Source organism: Myotis myotis, unplaced genomic scaffold (genome assembly GCF_014108235.1).
Source record: "Myotis myotis isolate mMyoMyo1 unplaced genomic scaffold, mMyoMyo1.p scaffold_m19_p_21, whole genome shotgun sequence".
Taxonomy (NCBI): Eukaryota; Metazoa; Chordata; class Mammalia; order Chiroptera; family Vespertilionidae; genus Myotis; species Myotis myotis.
In genome coordinates this window covers 7272770-7295214 of record NW_023416326.1, presented here as the reverse complement: position 1 = coordinate 7295214, position 22445 = coordinate 7272770, and the positions used below count along the sequence as shown (strand labels likewise).

Here is a 22445-nt window from a genome sequence, read left to right as displayed (position 1 = left end):
TATTGCATTTCATTAATCTATGAAGAAAAGACGTGATGTAAAACATTTATATTTAAATAATATTTTTGAAGTAGTTGTTGAAAAATATCTACTACTCAAATGCATGTACCATATGAAAGGAAGTAATGTATTTAATTCAGTAGAATAAAACTTGGCTTAAAATATTCGAAGTATTCAGGATTCTGCTTCGTTAAACATCTATGGATGAGTTAATATTCTCCATAAGTGGGTTTCCTTTTATAGCTTCACTTGCTTTTCTTCCTTCTTCTACAAGAACTAGTATTTCTTCTAACTTACAGGAAAAGATACAAACATTTCTTCAAAAAGTGGAAATATAAGAAAACGGGGAGGGGGGGGGGTTGGTAGGAGGAAGGGGAAGGATAAAAAGCAGTTAGGATGGGGATTGCCCTGTAAACCTGGTAGCTGTTTCATGTTGCTTTACTTGCTTATGTGGGAAGACTTGCTCAGATGCACATTTTAAAAATGTGTACTTTAAAAATGAAGCAGATATTTTAACATTTCTGCCATATATATATATTCATTTTGTATAGTGATCATATCCGATGTGATTTTTATTTGAATATATAGGGATCACAGTCATATATGTACTAGTAAATGCTACATAAATGACTTTGGATTCCTAAAACAGAGAATCTTATAAGAAGTGTTTAATATGGTGTATTTAATTACACCTGCTGATTCTAACATTAAATTAAAAATTTGGGTCTGTGCCCTGACTGCTGTTGCTCCCTGGATAGAGCATTGGCCCATGAACTGAAGGGTCACGGGTTCGATTCCTGGTCAAGGGCATGTACCCGGGTTGCAGGTTCAATCCCCAGCCCTGGTCGGAGCACATGCGGGAGGCAGCCAATTAATGTGTCTCTCTCACATGGATGTTTCTCTTTCTGTCTGTCTCACCCCCCACCCTCCCACTCTCTCAAAGTCAATGGAAAAAATATCCTTGGGTAAGGATTAAAAAAATAAATAAAAGTTGTCCTGGAAACCAAGTCTCAGCAGAGTTAGAGATGGGATGAGAAACAAATGGCTTCTGAGTTCATTACCAGGATCCTGTGGTGCGTTGTAAGCAGATGCGTTTGTTTGCTTCTCCGCTTGAGTGTTCTTTTCTAACAGGAGCGTGTCTACCTGTTTTCTTTGACAGTTGTTTCGAGAAGTACGGATAATGAAGATACTGAATCACCCTAACATAGGTATGAAATTTATACATGAATAATGAAGTGTTTTCTTTCATTTGAGTGTATTTGCAAAGATACAATCTTAAGGATGTTTTATATAAATAGAAGAAAGATGATAACTAGAAACCTGAGGGTGACCTGAGAAAGTGATACTTTGGGTAAAAATAGATTATAAAGAAGTTAGCTGAAGGCTACTGCTTGTTACTACCTTGCTGTCTTCTGCTTTCCCCTAAAATGAGGGATATGACTTGGGGTTGATCCATATATAGTACATGTTTTTTTTGTATCTCTGTACTCAGTCTTCCTCAAGAGAGATTGCATGCCATTTAGATATTTATAAAAATAAATTCCAAATAATTTGATAATACTCTTTCTAGCTTTCTCATAGTTTACAGGCAAAATTAATTTAAATTAAAAACTAGAGCTGGTTTCAATTTTAGTGGATTTATTTCTATAAATTCTGGGTTTCCCCTATATTTACAAATAAGTGTATTGATTGCATGTATTACATGAAGTTACTAGATTTTAAGAAGTAGAAAGCAGTTTTCTGTTTTTAAAACACTTGTTTCTTGCACATTTAAAAATCTTATGTTTACAAGAAATATTCATATGATTATTTGTGGTATATAATTTTAACTACATAAATCTGATAACTTAGTTTTTTAACCACCAACTTTTATAGTATCACATATTTATAGAATTTTTGTTTCTGTACTAAAGATTATTTAATGTTTTATGATAGGCCCATTATAACATAGTATCTTTTAAAGCTTTATTTAAAATTTATTATTGTAAAAAAATTTTTATTATGATTTTAAGATTTTTCCTTTCATTACCTTATTCTGATTAGAAAAGGCAATGGTTCTTTAATGCTAGAAACTTAACTTTCTTTTGACCTAGCAGCCAGTTCCCAATCACTTTATGGTAAGTAGTGTTCTTCCACAAGAGTAATAATCCTTAAGAGAATTTTAAAATTTAAAATTGTAATTAATATTCTTTAATAAATATTCACATTTTCCACTGGCTTAGTGTTACCTTTCATTTCATTAAAATATACCCAGCCACGCCATTGTGACTCAGTGGTTGAGCATAGACCCATGAACCAGGAGGTAGCTGGTTTGATTCTCAGTCAGGGCACATGCCTGGGTTGCGGGCTCAATCCCCAGTAGGGGCGTGCAAGAGGCAGCTGATTGATGTTTCTCTCCCATCGATGTTTCTGTCTCTCCTCCCTTCCTCTCTCTGAAATCAGTTAAAACATGTTTTTTTTAAAAAAAATATATATATAGCCGAAACCGGTTTGGCTCAGTGGATGGAGCGTCGGCCTGCGGACTGAGAGGTCCCGGGTTCGATTCCGGTCAGGGGCATGTACATGGGTTGCGGGCATGTCCCCAGTAGGAGATGTGCAGGAGGCAGCTGATCGATGATTCTCTCTCATCGATGTTTCTGACTCTCTGTCTCTCTCCCTTCCTCTCTGTGGAAAATCAATGGAGTGTATTTTTAAGAAAAAAAAAAAATATATATATATATATAACCAATACATGCTAACAATTACAGAGGTATATTTCTAATTTCTTTTTCAGTAAAATTGTTTGAAGTTATTGAAACAGAGAAGACCCTCTATCTAGTCATGGAATACGCAAGTGGGGGTAAGGATGTGGGGCTTGAAAAGTTCTCTTTGGTGAGACCTAAGATTGTCCACACCTCAAGATTATGTCTTTATTGCTGTTAATGAACTTACAGTTTTATTAAAATGCCTTTAGGTGATACCTTAAGGAAAATTAAGTGTTTGCTGACCTGCTGACCCTACATTTAAAAGCTGGATTTGGGGTTCATTTTAAAATTACTTAGGGACATTTTTAAAACTAAATTTGCATTGTTATCTATGAATGATTTGATTCTCTTATCTAAATAGTATTATTATATGTCATATTATTATGATGACTAGAAGCTGGAAATCTCAAATTCAGAATGTGTTTAATAAAGACTATGGTAAAAGAATATTCTAGGCCAAATGTTTATTTCTCTGATTGTTCACATATGAAAGATTCTCAGTATATGTTCATTTTCAAAATTATCCATAAAATGTTTGAATTTAAACAAGTATTGATCTATATATTCTAAAAGCTGAAAGGTTGAATTGACAGGGAAATAGTAAGATGCATTTGTAGTAGAATGTAAAGTGTATTTTGACTACAGAGGTATACCAGAAGGTATAGGAATGATTTTTAAACACGGATATATATAGAAAACCATTTTCGCCTGCCTTTCCCTCAAGTGAGAGATAGGCTGGCTGAAAACCTCAATTCCGTTAGGTGTAGGACTCAACGTTCTCAGAAACAGGTTTAAAGTGTATGGAGTAAATCATTCAATAAGTAGAAAAGGAATACTTGAAGGTCTTAAGAGCTCAGAAAATTGAAGAAGAGGGAGGGCAAATCTAAGTATGTAAAGCACTTTAGCTAATTAACTCTTTTGCTAATCAATAGAAAACCAGTGTTGAGTCCTTTTAGCTGATAAAGTACATAGATTTCCCTGGTGATTCAGATTTTATGTAGCTAGAATAAAGAGGATTAATTCTAGTTTATAAAACATCTAAATTATGTATTTTTGTACTGTCTCTTAGATTTCAAAAATTTTTTACTACAAATATTAAATATGTTTTAATTGCATTTTCAGGTTTTTTTTTTTATGGAGATTGAAAGTTTTAATAGATTTGGTTGTTTACAAAGCTTTTTTTCCATCCTGAAGATATTTCAGTGTAGATTTTTTTTACTTTACCTGGAAAACCAGTGTTATTAATGTTTTATTATTTTTGGGTTTTAAACAGTTATTCTGCCATGCAAATTTGCATAAAGTGAAGGTCTACAATAAAATTAACAAACCTATAAAAAACACATAACGAACTATTACTCCATTTTTCCATCCTTCAGTTAGATTTATATAACATTTTGTCATCGTGGGAACCCTGAGCATTATTTTTAGTTGTTAGACCTTTTTTTTTTCTTTTTAGTCATCTAAAGTCCAAAAATAGGGGCTAAACATGCTTTGATAGGAGAAATTATAGACTGCTAACAATCTGTGAACATCATTCTGTTTTAAACACAAGTGGCATTAATATATATACTATGTTAACAATGAATGGTAAGTACAGTCAACTCTCTATTGGTGCTAATGAAGGGGACCGATGGCTGGGGTGATGGAGAGCACAGCTGGAGGGGTGGTGTGGTGGAGAGACGATGCACTGGAGTTCAGCCCCAACCAGGTGGTCCCTCATTCAGGTCTCATTCCTAGGGCTCGATTTTCTTCGGTCTTGCCAGTCAGCAATCTTGTAACAAAACCATCATGGTTCTGGCAGTAATCTAGAATCTTTTTCTTGCCCTTTTGATCTATAAATGGCAAAGCTCCTCTGGAAAATACAACTCTTCATATTTTCCGCTGAAATGTCCAGATATTTTAGGATTGAGTCTGACATGCACAGAGAAATCTAACATGGACAAGAGGAGTGGGGTCAGACAGCTGCCTCTTGGACACGAGTAGATCAGTTGATTTTGGTTCCCTGATGGGAAAAAAATTTCCAGTGATGGGAAGGCAGGGAACTCCTTTACGATTTGGTCCAAAAGAGCCTATTACAAGTAGGTGTCAGGACTGCTCTGGGATGGTGTGTTTATTCCTCCTCTCCCTCACACAAACTATTGATTAAATGTTGACTACATATTAGGTAATATTCTGGGTGCGGCGGACACATGGGTGAGCAAAGACTAAGTCCCTGCCCTCAAGATTACATTCTAGTTGGGGAAGAAAACCATAAACAAACAATATAATAAGCGAAGGACTGAGCCATGCCAACATTTGGGGCCTGAGTGTTCCAGGCAGAACTAAGAGTAGTCCCAAGTTTTGAACTCGTGTGTGTATCTTTCCCAGCCTCAACTCATGTATCTAGAATTACCTATGATGGGTCAACTAGAGCATCCATTCATTTCTCTGTTTTCATCATCCCATTTAATCCTTTAAGTAATATGCTGCCTGACATTGTAGGTGACTTAGTTTCATCTGACGTACACCATTACATATTTGATTTTTAATATTTCACTTACATCATATGATTGATATTGCATATACATGTATATGTAATATATCTGTATACCTAGATACAAACCTATAATTTATTGAGTGCTTACTGTATGCCAGTCACTGTGCTAAGCACATGCATTATTTCATTTAATCCTCACAAAAGCCATGTGAGATAGGCAATAGATAGAAACTGGGTCTTAAGGAAGTCACCCAATTGCTACTTTGGGGCTGAACCAGGATTCATACCAAAATTGGTCTAATTCTAAAGTCTGAGTTTTAACCACTTTGCTGTACTTTACAAGAACTCTTTAAGCCATTGTGTGAGTTTTTAATATGCATATATATCTATATGGTATAAATTATAATTAAAAGTACACAAAAATAATTTCTTCTTTATACGGAGATATTTTATTTTAAATATTGTAACTTAATATTGAGGTTTTTCTTTTACTGTTATTGAGTAGAAAAAAATAAAGTCACAAACACATAAAGTGATAGAGCTAATAGAAAATCTCTACAGTTTCTAGTTGTCTTTAAATTATTTCAACAGGTGTGTATTGTCTCTCCACTTTGTGTTCTGTCATGAAGCTGGGGATACAAAGAGAGTATGGCTATGACGATGGTGCTGAAGTAGTCTGAAGTTCATTTAGGGTAATCGGAGATGCACAAAAGGAAGATTTAATTCTGTATAATAAGTAGGTACAAAATAGGTGGAATGAGTATGGCATAACCAGAATATAGGAAGGAAAAGAAAGAAACCAGTGTGTGTGGCGATAGTGAGATGGACTTTGACCAAGGCTTCATGAATTTAAAGAGAGAGATCCAACATATAAGACTTGTTATTTTATTTGAAATGTAGGCCCCAAATACAAAGCCAAATGTGATTTGGTTGCCCGTGCTGCCTGTTCCCTTTATTAGAACAGATAATAAAGAGTTGACTGTACTCTTTTACGTAAGACTTGACAAGCAGAAAGCAAGTTTTTCTTGGTTATGTTTTTATGACTTGTTCTTTAAAGAGTTTTGCTAAATCATCAGCTGCTACAGATACTCAATTCTATATGTAATCCCCCCTTTTTTTCTATTCATGGAAGAGTTTGTGATTTACATAGAACTTTCAGAAAATTGGGGGCCAGAAGCTTCTTTAGACACAAGCCACAAACTTGACATTGCATATGTTGTTCATTGAAAATCTTATGTATATTTTACTGCCTGCTTTACCTTTCTGATTCAGGTGAAGTATTTGATTACTTAGTTGCCCATGGAAGAATGAAAGAAAAAGAGGCCCGTGCAAAATTTAGGCAGGTACGCAAAGTAGTTTTCAACTTTGTCTTGCTGCTCTTTTTAGTGATGTACAATGGACAGTGTCATAAACTGGACTTCAGGGTATGTGGTTTTTTAACAAGAAAAAGTCTTGCTTTCTAACACTTTTTATGAATGGAAAACTGAAAAAGAATTCTGTTCTTCCTGAATTTAAATTTCAGAGTTGCAAATGGTTACTTATAAATGATCATAAATAGTGAAATGCTAATAAGTGAGACACGTTAACTCTTTGATAGTCTTGGAAATAGAGACTAGACTGAGATAGAAAAGAAATACTTAGTCCTTTATCCAATAATTATTGTCAAGTATTATTAGCTCTATGTATACAGTATATATGTGTACTGTTTAAAGAGGTATTAGTATTATTTTCTTTTATAATTAAAGATGTCTTGGTATTAGAACTCATATTTTATAGATTTAAAGATATGGTCAATTTTATTTAGTCAGGTAGGCAAGGAACCTTGCAAATATGGCCGAAGAATGTGGTAAGATAGTTGCGTTTTCTGAATATGACTTGTTACAGAAATGACAAAAATAAGAAAAAGTAATTTAAGTTGATCTAAGATTTAATTTTTAAGAATAAAGGGATTAAAGTAGCATACTGTATAAATTACTATAGACGTGACACATTAATAAATTGTAAATTGTTTTTAAAACAGTTTAAAATGCAGAAAGCATTTTGCACGTTGTGTTCCAAATAGTCATGTAACAACAGAGGTTTCACAAAACCACCTCACTCAGTGATCAATGTAGAGCATGCTGAACCAAAAAATTAACAGAGGTCTGTTCAACTTCTGGTCAGGACACATGCATGTGTAACCATTCCATGTTTTCTGGGCAGAAGGATGATGATGGAGAATGATCACTTTGAAGCGTGAGTCTCCCAAATACAGCAGAACCTGACAATGAATATCTGTAGCATGTTTTCTTAAGCAATCTGCTTCAAAATTCTAATATCTGATGTTCACTGAAATTGGATTGTGGGCTCAATTCCCAGAAGAGGGTGTGTAGGAGGCAACTGATCCATCGATGTTTCTCTCTCTCCCTCTTCTTTCCTCTCTCTCTAAAATCAATAAAAACATATATATATATATATATATATATATATATATATATATATTAAAGCTAAACAAGTTTTTTTCTGCCCCTTTTCTTTAGGACTTCTCCAACCGTTTATACAGGGGTGGGCAAAAGTAGGATTCCAGGTGTAATACAAATAAGTAATACAATAATTAATCAAGAATAATACAAGAATAAACTCTTGTGTTTCACATGCTCACAACTGTAAACCTAATTTTGCCAATCCTGTATATGCCCTTGATTCTACAGTTGGATATAGCAAAGACCCTGCACAAGGCCACTTGAGCAAACATTGGTCAGACAATGCCTCTGCATTCCTTAGGATTTGATGGCCTGCAAGAAAATTACAGCATTGACTCAGCTCTTCCAATACGAAGGCGACTAAAGCTTAGAAATTCCTGACCCACTTAATAACTAATTGCAAAGTGACCCTAGCAGTTGCATCTCACAGCAAAACACTTCCTTCCGTGCCTGGTCATAGGAGCAGTGCAGGGCTGACAATAATTCATGTTTGGCCCTGGCCGGTTTGGCTCAGTGGATAGAGCGTCAGCCTGAAAGACTGAAGGGTCCCAGGTTCGATTCCGGTCAAGGGCATGTACCTTGGTTGCGGGCACATCCCCAGTGGGAGGTGTGCAGGAGGCAGCTGATCGATATTTCTCTCTCATCAATGTTTCTAACTCTCTACCCCTCTCCCTTCCTCTCTGTAAAAAATCAATAAGATATATTAAAAAAATAATTCATGTTTGCATGATCTATAGCAGAAGAACCGTAAAGAAATCCCTGCATCCCATTTATGGATGTTTTGAGATGGGAGGGCCTGGCCTTAGAACAATGCAGTACAACCTGGACTTGTGGGTGGGGTTCTTGCAGTGAGTCTGAAGCCAGAATTTCTTTCACATCAGAAATTGTACCTGGCTAGATGAGTGTGGTGAATACTCTAAACCACCATGTTTGACTGCTAGAGTTCAGAGGTCAAAGAGTTTGGGGAGAATGAATGCTTCACATGGAACATTCTCTTTAATTATCTTTCCATTCCAAAGTTGTTAAGGCCCAGGGGATTTTTATTTCAGAAGTGCCTGTAGAACCTGGAGATTGTTCTGTCTAGTGTGACGTGCATGTGTGGTAACCAAGTCATTATCTGTGGCGTGCCTCCTTCCCTGTGTCAAGACATAGGGACTCGATGCCGAATCCGGTTTGGCTCAGTGGATAGAGCATCGGCCTGCGGACTGAAGGGTCCCAGGTTCGATTCCGGTCAAGGGCATGTACCTGGGTTGCGGGCACATCCCCAGTAGGAGATGTGCAGGAGGCGGCTGATCGATGTTTCTCTCCCATCGATGTTTCTAACTCTCTATCTCTCTCCCTTCCTCTCTGTAAAAATCAATAAAATATATTAAAAAAAAAAAAGACATAGGGACTCGAAAAAGATAATATCATTATCAGCACATTTCTGTCATCCATGATACAGGTATAGCCTTATAGCATGAACATACTACAGCCCATGTTTTATGTTCAGTAAGATTTACTAATATCTACATATGAATGTGCAGATCTCTTGGCTAATCAACATATATCAGTGAACATTGGATATTAGAATTTTGAAACAGATTGCTTAAGGGAACATGCTACAAATACTCATTGTCAGGTTCTGCTCTATTTGAGGGACTCATGCTTCAACGTGATCATTCTCCGTCGTCATCTTTCTGCTCAGAAAACATACAGTGGTTACGTAGGACCTGCTTAGTTTGGAACTCAGAGACTTGCCAGCCTACCAAGGTGTAGTAGGACCATTTCCCCCCCAACTTTTCAAAGAGAGTGCATTTCAGCCCTTTACCAGCCTCCCCTCATCACCAAATCTCCACGTTCTAAAATATTGCTGCCCTTCAAGGATGGCCTCGCTCAGTTATCACCAACTCCAGGAGGCACTCCTAACGATTATTTATTTTTTAGGATTTCCTCACTTCTTTGTACTTCTGCTTCTATGATTCTGCCTTGTTTTATGGTTACCTGTATACATGTTTTCTACTCCTAATCAGTCTGCCAGCTACGTAAGGGCAGGATCCATGCAGTGTTAATTTTTGTGTTTCCCTAGCACATTTTCTTGCACATAGTAGTACTCAATAAACTGACTATTGGCTCAAAATAAATTTAATTGAACTACATATTGCTCATTGTGTGTTGGTTTTGTTTTGAATTCATGTCTTCTCTGTCTTTGAACCATTTTAATATACATCAGGATAACTTTAGAATACTAAACCATCAGTTTCACATCTATTACTTAGAAGTTGTTGGTTTTTTTTAACCCATATTCCTGTTAGCATGGTCATACTTCACATCACCTTTAGCCTTTCAGAAATCTCATTGCTATCTCCATTTGTAAGTGCCTAACCAATATTCAGCATTCAGACTGTGTTCACATTTACCTGAATCCACAGAATTGAATGTTCTGCTGTGTATTACAACGGTTGTCCTCACAGACAGCAGATATAACTATATGTACAAAATAGCTCTTAGTCCAGGCTGGGGTGGCTTAGTTGGGTGAGTGTCATCCCACGCATCAAAAGGTTGCTGGTTCACTTCCGGTCAGGGCACATACCAGGTTGTGGTTTGATCCTGTGTGCAGGAGGCAACCAATCAATGTTTCTCTATCACATCGATGTTCCTCTTTCTCTCAACAAAAAAAATCAATAAAAACATGCTTACGTGATTGCTATCAGAATCTTTCCAATTCTGTATTTAATGTAGTAAAAACTATGAAAGAATTGCTATAACCAATTTATCATTTGTTTCTCTGGCTCTTAATCTGTTGGGTTCCTCCCTGTTTAGACCTTGTCCCCTGAGAGCCCTATGTAATGGTTGAAAATCTTCACTGCATACAAAATCTAGTCACAGTGTAGAGTACTTAGCCCACCTGAATTAGTGACAAGTTTAAGATTAAATTTCACTTTTTAGTCTTTTCTTTTGATAATTGGGTTTATTTTTAAGGTACATTTTTCACATTTCTTTGTACATGAACACAAAGGATGTTGCTAAATACCCCCCTGGGTAAGTTCTTAATCAGTTGTCCTCACTGAAGAAACATGTGTTGAACACATTTGATATAATTCCTAAAATAGAGTTTTGCTTTTTGAACTTGAACCAACTATCTTGGAATACTGCTTCATGTTTGCCAGAGCTCTTATTACAACACTCAAATAAATAAACCATTTGACCCAAACTATCAGTTGTACACATTTGATCATGTAAACAGAGAAATATAACAATCCATAAAAATCTTCACAACTCAGACAAAAATATTTTAGCAAGAGAATTCTACTTTTCAGTATTTTCTATGTTTAAGGGTGAGTTTCACCACTCTAACTTTCATATGTATAGTTTTCTGAACTAAAGGAACATTGAGATTATTAAATGTTACTTTGAAATCCAAGCTAATAATCTAAATTGGAGGTGATAATTGGGGGAAATTGTGATTTTTTTTACCATAAAATAATTTTTTAATCTTTTATCCAAATATTCATTTCAGATTGTATCCGCTGTACAGTATTGTCATCAAAAGTGCATTGTTCACCGTGATCTTAAGGTAAGCCCTGATTTTATAACATAAAAATTTTAATTATTAATGGATGGTTTATAATAATAGAGCTATGTTTGGTTGCCTCATTGTACCCGGCACTATACAAAGAAATTAGTTTTTATTTAATCTTCACAGCAATTTTATGAGAGGCAATATTGTCACTGAGAAAATAAAGAAAAGATATGAGTAGTCAGCTAGCATTAAAGGCTAGAGGATTTGATTCACCATGAGTAAGCTTGTTTTATAGATAAATGTAAACTTTGTCCCAAACTAAAGATGTCTAAAGTCCAATTCAGTCAGAAGCAAGGTCTGGGCACAAATTCAGGTTAGTCTGATATGAATCAGTTCTCATTCTTTACATTAAAGCTCAAAGACACATTTAAAACTTTTTCTTTGAGTGATTCTGATTTAGGATTTTGGAAAACCAGTATCTCAAACATTGGGAGGCTAGGGTTGCAGGGAGAATCACTACTTTCTACCATAATATACCTCCAGAAGAGAATCTAGTTGTAAAACAGCAAAAGGAAGCTTAAAACAGACACGCTCTAATGGAGTCTGTATTGCATTGTACTGTTTTACTGAGAGAACAGAACTCTGGAGGAAGCATTCTCTCAGAGGGCAATGGCTTGAGCTCAGTAGTCACAGAAGCCCTGATTGGCAGTTACTGTAGGTATTAGCCTTGTGTTAACCAGTGGTCCTCTATTGAAGTAGACTGCTGTTGGGTAAACTTGTTGGTTTAAGCCCAAAACAGATCAGTGTTATTTGATTGATGTTCTTTTGACTAGATCATATTAAGATACAGTTCCTTGCCCTAGCTGGTTTGGCTCAGTGGATAGAGTGTCAGCCTGCGGACTGAAGGATCCCGGGTTTGATTCAGGTCAAGGGCACATGCCTGGATTGTGGGCTCAATCCCCAGTTAGGGGCGGGCAGGAGGCAGTCAAACATTGATGTTTCTATCTCTCCCTCTCCCTTTCTCTCTAAAATCAATACAAAAATTTTTAAAAAATAAATTACAGTTCTAGGATATTATCTTGAAGGAAAAAAAGGGTTTGAAACAGCTGCAGATAAGCATCAAAATGAGAGCTCTCCTTGTATGGTGCTAAAATGCAGGCCTCTGTAGATGGAATTCTGAGCAGGTACGCATCCACCTACCTGCTGGGCTTCTCCATTAGCTGTTACCTCGGAAAACGGAGGCAGGAGAGACAGGTCTGGGATCTGGAAGAGTGATAATGGCCGTGTGATGTTATGTAGGCTCTTTACATTGTCCTTTTTATTATTTTCCTCTTAGGCTGAAAACCTTCTCCTTGATGCTGACATGAATATTAAAATTGCTGACTTTGGTTTTAGTAACGAGTTTACAGTCGGGAACAAATTGGACACATTTTGCGGAAGCCCCCCCTACGCCGCTCCCGAGCTCTTCCAGGGGAAGAAGTACGACGGGCCCGAGGTGGACGTGTGGAGCCTGGGCGTCATTCTCTACACGCTGGTCAGCGGCTCCCTGCCGTTTGACGGCCAGAATCTGAAGGTATCGGCTGACTTTGACGTTCACGTGCTACCCCCACGCAGGGTCGTTGCAAACGCCAGTCCTCAGTGCTTTCTTTTGTTTGTTCAGGAACTTCGGGAGCGAGTCTTACGCGGGAAATACCGCATCCCCTTCTATATGTCCACCGACTGTGAAAACCTTCTGAAGAAATTGTTAGTGCTGAATCCCATTAAAAGAGGCAGCTTGGAAGTAAGTCGTTTTTGTGCTCCAGGTTTAACTTGTTGTTTTTATTTTTATATCCTGGTTATCTGAATTTTTATGTGTCTAGGTTTTTTATTAGAGAGAAACTGAAAAACTTCTGGGCGATTCCATCTCTTTCTAGTCTTGAACTAGGAGGAACTGTGTTACCTTTAAAAACAATGCAAAATTTGAGCAAAAGCAAGACTACTTTTTGCCCTTTTTCTGTCTTCTTTGGTAATTCTCAAAAAGTATTTTAACACCTTTTTAGTTGTAGCTCAGATAATCTTAAGCATCTTATTGATGTCTGGCTAGTGTAAGTGATGGTACTGCCATTCCTCTTCCTCCTACTAATAACCTCTTCTTAAAAAAGGAAAATATAAACTCAGAAGCACATGATGGGCTTTACAAAAGTGGAACCCATTTAAGAAAAGTTATTTCCATCTGGCCATTCCAAAGTCCATCTCTTTTCTCTGTACACCTAAGTGTAAGGTGTGTACTTCCATTGCTCATTTGCTTACTTCCTCATCATTCATCTGCATGAATTAATTTGTTAGAATGTCCCAGCAAGCAGTCATTCATGTCTATAGGCAGTGGTGTCTAAAGTAAACTTTCTTTTGTTAAGTTTGGAATCCTGTTTGACTTATTGTCTCTCATTTTGAAGTGGTTGAATGTTCTGGTTGGCCAAACATAATGTAGAAATTATTTCCTAGCAAATAATGAAAGATCGGTGGATGAATGTTGGTCACGAAGAAGAAGAACTAAAGCCGTATACTGAGCCTGAACCAGATTTCAATGACACAAAAAGGATAGGTAAGTATTTAAATGCTGTGAGAGGTGTTGACCCTAGGCTGTAAGTAAGGGTCCTTTAGTCTACTAAAATAGCATTTAAAAATATAAATAGAAAGCCATTTTTATTTGAAAAATACCTGCTCTATCATTTTTCTTTCCCCAGATATACACTAATCATTGCAAATTTCAAGTTCCTTAGTTTGTTCTCATGCATATTATAATCTAAGTCAAGTGTTGGCAACAGTAATACACAAATGAAAATGATGTAGATAAATCTCTTTCCTTTCAGCAATTTCTAACAGGAGGAATGACTGATTCAGCATTGATCAGACTGACATCAGCCAAACATAGCATATATTTCAACCAAAAACACAGAGGCCCTGAGCTAATAGGGCCCTCGCTTTGTGTTTTCTGTGTCTCATCAGCGTCCACCCTCCCTGCCCAGCCCCAAGCCGCTGCCAGACAGTTTTCTTTGTTTCTCTCTCCCTTCCCACAGCCTTTAGGAACTCAAAACAAAGTCATCTCAACTGTGCTCCTGTCTGGCTTAACGACAAAGGGAGGAACATTCTAGGGTGTTAGGACTCTGCTCAGGACAACTGTGGAATTCTAGCCTCCCAAGGAGGACTCAACCTGCCTTCAGATCAGAAAGCAGAGAGTGTTCAGAGATGGGAGAGACCACTCCATGGGAGGCTGAGGGTGTGTTGAGTGACAGAGGAAAAAGGGATTTTGTGTGTCACAGACAGATATTGTGAGTCTGGATGGACAAAGGAATTCAGCTCGGGAATGTGCTAGGCAGTGAGAAAGGGAATGGGCCCAATCATTTGTAACTCATGATATAGATATTCTCTGCATGAAAAATTGTGAACATATAGTATCCGAATATACGGTTTCCATGTGTTAATAATCTAAAAGTCTTCATAATTGATATTCCACTTTAAAATTTTAGAACTTAGTTTTCATATCTAATGTTGGCAAGCTTGGCCAATTTTTATTCATTTGCTTACTAAAATAAACCCATTTTCATAAAACTTGCATTTTTTTTCAAATTTCCAGATGTCATGGTCACCATGGGTTTCGCACGAGATGAGATAAATGATGCCTTAATAAATCAGAAATATGATGAAGTCATGGCTACTTACATTCTTCTAGGTAGAAAACCACCTGAAGTAAGTTTTTCACATTTTTAGATTAATATAAATCATTTTTTGAACTAGTGATGGCTAAGTATCTATATATATAAAAGCCTAAGCGACCATTCGACTGTTTGACTGGTAGCTATGATGCGCACTGACCACCAGGGGGCAGACGCTACTGGTAGGTTAGCTTGCTGTGGGGTCAGGCAGATCAGGACTGGGCAAAACGGCCCAGACACGCCCTGTAGCCCCTCCCTCAGTCCCTCCCCAGACAACTGTGCAGTCCCTCAGCCTGGCCTGCACCCTCTCGCAATATGGGACCCCTCGGGTGATGTTGGAGAGCTGCAGGCCAGGCTAAGGGACCCCACCAGTGCACGAATCCGTGCACCAGGCCTCTAGTAAGATATAATGTTAGCAGATATATTCTGTGTGGTATCAGAAATAGCATAAAGACCCTACCATTTCTTATGTGTTAGAATTCAAAACTCAAAAGGTGCCAAGTTATGAACCCATTTCATCTCTGAGTACCAAGAGATTCTATTATGAAAAAGCAAGCCTGGTGCCTTAGCCCCAAGGGGTACCATTCACAGTCTAGGCTTTGAGATGGAATCCCCTAGAGTTGTGCACCTAAATGCAACAGCCCCGCCAAAGGTAGCATGGTACCTCTGGGTTTGCAGAAAAGACAGTGACCAAAATAAGAGGAAGTGACAGCATTTACAACCAAGTGTACATCATGTCTTCTATGATTTGTATAGGTGGGGACCCAGAAAAACGTTGGTGACATTGTACCTTATAAAAAGTTAAGTGGCTTTGATGCATCCCATTGGGAATTCTCGAGGCCAGGACAGATCTATTGTGAGCTAGATTTAGGAAGTAGCTGTGTGCAAATGGCGATTGAACTTTTAAAGCAAATGATCCTTTGGGACGGCAGATATAAGAGTTAAATCGAATGTCAAGAACAAAGCCTAAAACATTGAAGGTTTGTTGAAAACTTGACATCTGTGGGGGGCATTTTATAAAATAGACTGAAATCACTTCTAGTTAGTTAGTAACTGTTAGGGAAGCAGTGCATTCGGCTGACTTGGGGTCATTGAGGGTTAAATGAATGAATGCTCCTGAAGTCCTTACAACGGTTCCTGTGTGCCCTGTGTTCGCTGGTATCTATTAATTTCATCAGCATCACCCTGCTGTTTGTCATTGGCATCTTTACACATGAGTTCAGGATACCCATTGGGATGTGGGATTCAGTAAACAAACATCTTTTATGTTAGAGAGAGGGATAATGTCTCAATCCCCAATACCTCACTTAGTTCTACAAAGGTGCAATTTCTTGATCAGAGCCAGTAAACCAAACTTGGTTCTGTAAATGTGGTGGAGAAAACAAAACAAAGAAGTCCATGCACACATGTGTGCGTATAAAGTTAAACTTTTAGATTTTATCTTGACTTTGAATCCAGAGATGTCCCTTGACCCTTTTTTTAAAAAAATATTTTTTTTATTGATTTCAGAGAGGAAGGGAGAGGGAGGGAGAGAGAGAGAGAAAGAGAGAGAGAGAGAGACATCAGTGATGAGAGAGAATCATCTATTGGCTGCCTCCTGCACGCCCCCTACTGGAGATTGAGCCTGCAACCTGGGCATGTGCCCTGACCAGGAATCAAACCGCAACCTCCTGGTTCATAGGTTGACGCTCAACCACTGAGCCATGCCGGCCAGGCTCTGTTGACTCTTAATCTCAATTTTTATAAAGTGCAGATTTTTTATATATATATATATTTTATTGATTTTTTACAGAGAAGAAGGGAGAGGGATAGAAAGTCAGAAACATCGATGAGAGAGATCGATCAGCTGCCTCCTGCACACCCCCTCCTGGGGATGTGCCCGCAACCAACGTACATGCCCTTGACCAGAATCGAACCTGAAACCCTTGAGTCCACAGGCCGACGCTCTATCCACTGAGCCAAACCAGTTCGGCAAGTGCAGATTAATAGCCCTGACCAGTTTGGCTCAGTGGATAGAGCGTCAGCCTGCGGACTGAAGGGTCCCAGGTTCGATTCCGGTCAAGGGCATGTACCTTGGTTGCGGGCACATCCCCAGTAGGGAGTGTGCAGGAGGCAGCTGATCGATGTTTCTCTCTCATCGATGTTTCTAACTCTCTATCCCTCTCCCTTTCTCTCTGTAAAAAATCAATAAAATATATTTAAAAAAAGAAATAAAGTGCAGATTAATAAATCATAGGTTTTTCGGTAATGATTGAAAAAAGTGACCAATATAAAGAGCTGAGCACAGTCTATAACCGCCGTTCAATGATTGGTAGCAATCATTGGTGTTTTGACTAAACTAAGGCCCCAAAGCCTTTTCCTTCCCTTCCTGTTTGCCGACTTGCAGTTCTGCACCCAGATTATTTTTGTTTTTTAAGTTCTGGCTACTCCTTGTGTGGCTTGGAATAGATGAGAAAAAATCCAGAGTGCGTATCGTTTGCATGAACATTTTAGTGTTTTGAACCCTGGTGGTCTTTCTTCTTCTTGCAGTTTGAAGGCGGTGAGTCATTATCCAGTGGCAACTTGAGTCAGAGGTCGAGGCCCAGTAGTGACCTAAACAACAGCACCCTCCAGTCCCCCGCTCACCTGAAGGTCCAGAGGAGCATCTCGGCCAATCAGAAGCAGCGGCGCTTTAGCGATCATGGTGGGGAAAGTCAAATCAGTGCAAACAGACCGATTCCATCCAGATCGTGTTTTCTAGGCATCATACATTCACACCTTCATGTGCCTGTGTCACCCCTGTCACCGCAGGCTCTGTCCGTGAATGACAAGTAGCATCCCCTCTACAGGGACCGGCCTGATTTTTGTAATTAAACAGTTTCATCTTCCTTGAGAGTGAAAATATGCAAATAGAGATCTTTTTAACACGGAGTATTTGTTCGTAAGGAAAAGATACGTCAATTGTTTTGTAGCTTATTAGGCTTTTTTTTTTTAATTATAGCTGGTCCATCCATCTCCGCGGCCGTATCGTACACAAAGAGGCCTCAGGCCAACAGTGTGGAGAGTGAGCAGAAAGATGAGTGGGACAAGGACGGGGCAGCGCGCAAACTCGGCAGCACGACTGTGGGATCGAAGAGCGAGGTGACCACCAGCCCGCTCGTGGGGCCGGAGAGGAAAAAGGCGTCCACTATCCCGAGCGTGAGTGGACCGTCGGGTCTGGGGCAGCTTGGGGTGGTCATCTGTTGTCAGGAGTTTTCGTTTAAAGATTTTTTTTTAATGTTTCACAATTTTAAAGTGAATCGTGCGTTTCAAGAACATGCAAAAAGGGCCAAGCTTCTCGTAAATGCAATTTAGGAACAAAAAGATAAGATACGAATTATTTACATTACACCAAACCTCATCACAGAATGGCACATTAAACTCTCCTCATTTCCCCATGTGTAATATGTACTTCATGTTATGTTGGCTCATTGAATTTTATGTTTACAAGTAAGGTGTTCGATGAAGGCAGACTCTGTTAGTATTTATAAATTTAGCTCGCATCAGTCACTTAAACCAGCAAACTAGAAAGTATATAATGGGAGCTAGAAGAGAGATTGAGACATTTTCCTGTAAGGCAGCAGGAAAGAATAAAGAGAAAAGAACACTAAAATATATAGTATATATCTATTAACTTTCCAGCTAGACCTCATGATTAAACCCATTATAAGCTAATTATGTATTTTTAAGATCCATGAAAGCTGGATCAGCCAAAAATAAATAGGGCAAGTTTTGTCTATTAGAGTAAGGATTACACAGAAGGGGATTCATCCCTTTTGAGAATAATTTCTGTGCAGTTCAGTACTAGTTACTGTGAAGGGTGGGGCAGGGTGCTGTGGGCGGCAAGGAGAATCGGTCCCTTTTTACTTCCGCCTTTTTTCTCCAGAGCTTCTCAGCCTTGGCTTGCCTCCGGCTCAAACCTGAAATGAGGAAGTATCCTCAGAGTGGCACTGCTCGCCCCGCGTGCCTTTGACCATGAGCTGTATTCTCCTTAGCATTACCATTGGCCAGCCTGCCATGGTCACTACCACGGGTTTCCCGTTGGTGCTAATGTTTATGTAGAGTTGTCTCTCATTCCTGGTCCCATAAAGCTGCCTTTGTCCCCTCGCCTGTCCTTGTCCCCACCCCCAGCTTACAGATGAGAATAAAAACTCAGCTTTCCAGTTGCTTCCCAACAACTGCTCAGCTGCTGCCTTGGGGCGGTGAGCTGAGGCTGGGCCGAGTGTGTGCCCCACCTTTCACCCCTACAGTCCGCCTGAGAGAGAGGGTGTGACATAGGGCTCATTCATATACCTACAGTCCGCCTGAGAGAGAGGGTGTGACATAGGGCTCATTCAAAACCTACAGTCCGCCTGAGAGAGAGGGTGTGACATAGGGCTCATTCATACCTACAATCCACCTGAGAGAGAGGGTGTGACATAGGGCTCATTCATATACCTACAGTCCGCCTGAGAGAGAGGGTGTGACATAGGGCTCATTCATACACCTACAGTCCACCTGAGAGAGAGGGTGTGACATAGGGCTCATTCATACCTACACTCCACCTGAGAGAGAGGGTGCGACATAGGGCTCATTCATATACCTACAATCCACCTGAGAGAGAGGGTGTGACATAGGGCTCATTCATACCTACAGTCCACCTGAGGGAGAGGGTGTGACATAGGGCTCATTCATATACCTACAGTCCGCCTGAGAGAGAGGGTGCGACATAGGGCTCATTCATATACCTACAGTCTGCCTGAGAGAGAGGGTGTGACATAGGGGTCATTCATACCTACAGTCCGCCTGAGAGAGAGGGTGTGACATAGGGCTCATTCATACACCTACAGTCCGCCTGAGAGAGAGGGTGCGACATAGGGCTCATTCATACACCTACAGTCCGCCTGAGAGAGAGGGTGTGACATAGGGCTCATTCATACACCTACAGTCCGCCTGAGAGAGAGGGTGTGACATAGGGCTCATTCATACCTACAGTCCACCTGAGAGAGAGGGTGCGACATAGGGCTCATTCATACACCTACAGTCCGCCTGAGAGAGAGGGTGTGACATAGGGCTCATTCATACACCTACAGTCCGCCTGAGAGAGAGGGTGTGACATAGGGCTCATTCATACACCTACAGTCCACCTGAGAGAGAGGGTGTGACATAGGGCTCATTCATACACCTACAGTCCGCCTGAGAGAGAGGGTGCGACATAGGGCTCATTCATACACCTACAGTCCGCCTGAGAGAGAGGGTGTGACATAGGGCTCATTCATACACCTACAGTCCGCCTGAGAGAGAGGGTGCGACATAGGGCTCATTCATACCTACAGTCCGCCTGAGAGAGAGGGTGCGACATAGGGCTCATTCATACCTACAGTCCGCCTGAGAGAGAGGGTGTGACATAGGGCTCATTCAAAACCTACAGTCCGCCTGAGAGAGAGGGTGTGACATAGGGCTCATTCATACCTACAGTCCACCTGAGAGAGAGGGTGCGACATAGGGCTCATTCATACACCTACAGTCCGCCTGAGAGAGAGGGTGCGACATAGGGCTCATTCATACACCTACAGTCCGCCTGAGAGAGAGGGTGTGACATAGGGCTCATTCAAAACCTACAGTCCGCCTGAGAGAGAGGGTGTGACATAGGGCTCATTCATACCTACAGTCCACCTGAGAGAGAGGGTGCGACATAGGGCTCATTCATACACCTACAGTCCGCCTGAGAGAGAGGGTGTGACATAGGGCTCATTCATACCTACAGTCCACCTGAGAGAGAGGGTGTGACATAGGGCTCATTCATACACCTACAGTCCGCCTGAGAGAGAGGGTGTGACATAGGGCTCATTCATACACCTACAGTCCGCCTGAGAGAGAGGGTGTGACATAGGGCTCATTCATACACCTACAGTCCGCCTGAGAGAGAGGGTGTGACATAGGGCTCATTCATACCTACAGTCCACCTGAGAGAGAGGGTGTGACATAGGGCTCATTCATACCTACAGTCCGCCTGAGAGAGAGGGTGTGACATAGGGCTCATTCATACCTACAGTCCACCTGAGAGAGAGGGTGTGACATAGGGCTCATTCATACCTACAGTCCGCCTGAGAGAGAGGGTGTGACATAGGGCTCATTCATACCTACAGTCCGCCTGAGAGAGAGGGTGTGACATAGGGCTCATTCATATACCTACAGTCCGCCTGAGAGAGAGGGTGTGACATAGGGCTCATTCATACACCTATAGTCCGCCTGAGAGAGAGGGTGTGACATAGGGCTCATTCATACCTACAGTCCACCTGAGAGAGAGGGTGCGACATAGGGCTCATTCATATACCTACAATCCACCTGAGAGAGAGGGTGTGACATAGGGCTCATTCATACACCTACAGTCCGCCTGAGAGAGAGGGTGTGACATAGGACTCATTCATATACCTACAGTCCGCCTGAGAGAGAGGGTGTGACATAGGGCTCATTCATACACCTACAGTCCGCCTGAGAGAGAGGGTGTGACATAGGGCTCATTCATATACCTACAGTCCGCCTGAGAGAGAGGGTGTGACATAGGGCTCATTCATACACCTACAGTCCGCCTGAGAGAGAGGGTGTGACATAGGGCTCATTCATATACCTACAGTCCGCCTGAGAGAGAGGGTGTGACATAGGGCTCATTCATACCTACAATCCACCTGAGAGAGAGGGTGTGACATAGGGCTCATTCATACCTACAATCCACCTGAGAGAGAGGGTGTGACATAGGGCTCATTCATACAAGATTCTGGTCAATGAAAATCCGACCATACGTGTGTATGTGTGTGTTTTTTTGAGTCATTTGCAGCTTCCATTTATTTCTTTGACTTTCCACAACTGCAGCTAGGATTTTAAAATGGCTTTTCTTTTCTGTTTTAAAGAACAACGTATATGCTGGAGGAAGCATGGCAAGAAGGAACACGTATGTCTGTGAAAGGACCACAGACCGCTACATGGCCCTGCAAAATGGAAAAGACAGCAGGTAAGCGTCACAGTGCTTACCCGAGAATAATTTCTATGCAGTTCAGTACTAGTCACTAGCGAAGGGTGGGGCTCCACTGTTATTGTGCTACAATCAACTGCTCATGGGTCAAGAGGGAAGGAAATACAGAATAGTAAGATTGCAGCCAGTCATTCTTTCTTTATATAGTATATTTTTATTGATTTCAGAGAGGAAGGAAGAGGGAGAGAGAGAAACATCAACAATGAGAGAGAATCTTGATCAGCTGCCTTCTGCACGCCCCCTATTGGGGATCGAGCCTGCAACTGGGGCATGTGCCCTGACTGGGAAACTGAACCGTGATCTCCTGATTCATAGGTTGATACTCAACCACTGAACCACGCTGGCCTAGCAACAGCCAACCATTCTTACTAGGGGGAATATTTAGGGAAAACAGGAGGTAAATCTCTTAACCTGAGAATTTTCTTCTAAAATATTCTCTAATCCGATCTTCATAACATGGATCTCATTCTCTTATATGCCTGCTGCTTCCTTCTTACCTCCTTCCCTTTCCCCCTCCCTCAAGTCATAACTATATCCAA

At 40.2% G+C, this 22445-nt stretch overlaps 1 protein-coding gene across 9 annotated transcripts in view; it reads left to right on the top strand.

Annotated features, from left to right (window-relative positions):
* Positions 1-22445, top strand: part of MARK1 (microtubule affinity regulating kinase 1) — a 59116-nt gene that overhangs the window by 25681 nt on the left and 10990 nt on the right. For 3 of the 9 annotated variants that reach the window (XM_036354937.1, XM_036354938.1, XM_036354936.1), the window contains exons 4-14: positions 1160-1208; positions 2774-2839; positions 6493-6563; positions 11182-11238; positions 12521-12757; positions 12845-12964; positions 13666-13765; positions 14798-14910; positions 17406-17559; positions 17857-18053; positions 21785-21885. In XM_036354937.1, the coding sequence (XP_036210830.1) occupies positions 1160-1208; positions 2774-2839; positions 6493-6563; positions 11182-11238; positions 12521-12757; positions 12845-12964; positions 13666-13765; positions 14798-14910; positions 17406-17559; positions 17857-18053; positions 21785-21885 (1265 nt within the window). Of the gene's footprint in view, positions 1-1159; positions 1209-2773; positions 2840-6492; positions 6564-11181; positions 11239-12520; positions 12758-12844; positions 12965-13665; positions 13766-14797; positions 14911-17405; positions 17722-17856; positions 18054-21784; positions 21886-22445 lie in introns of those variants that run through there. The other 6 variants (XM_036354939.1, XR_004975053.1, XM_036354940.1 and 3 more) reach the window with 6 other exon arrangements.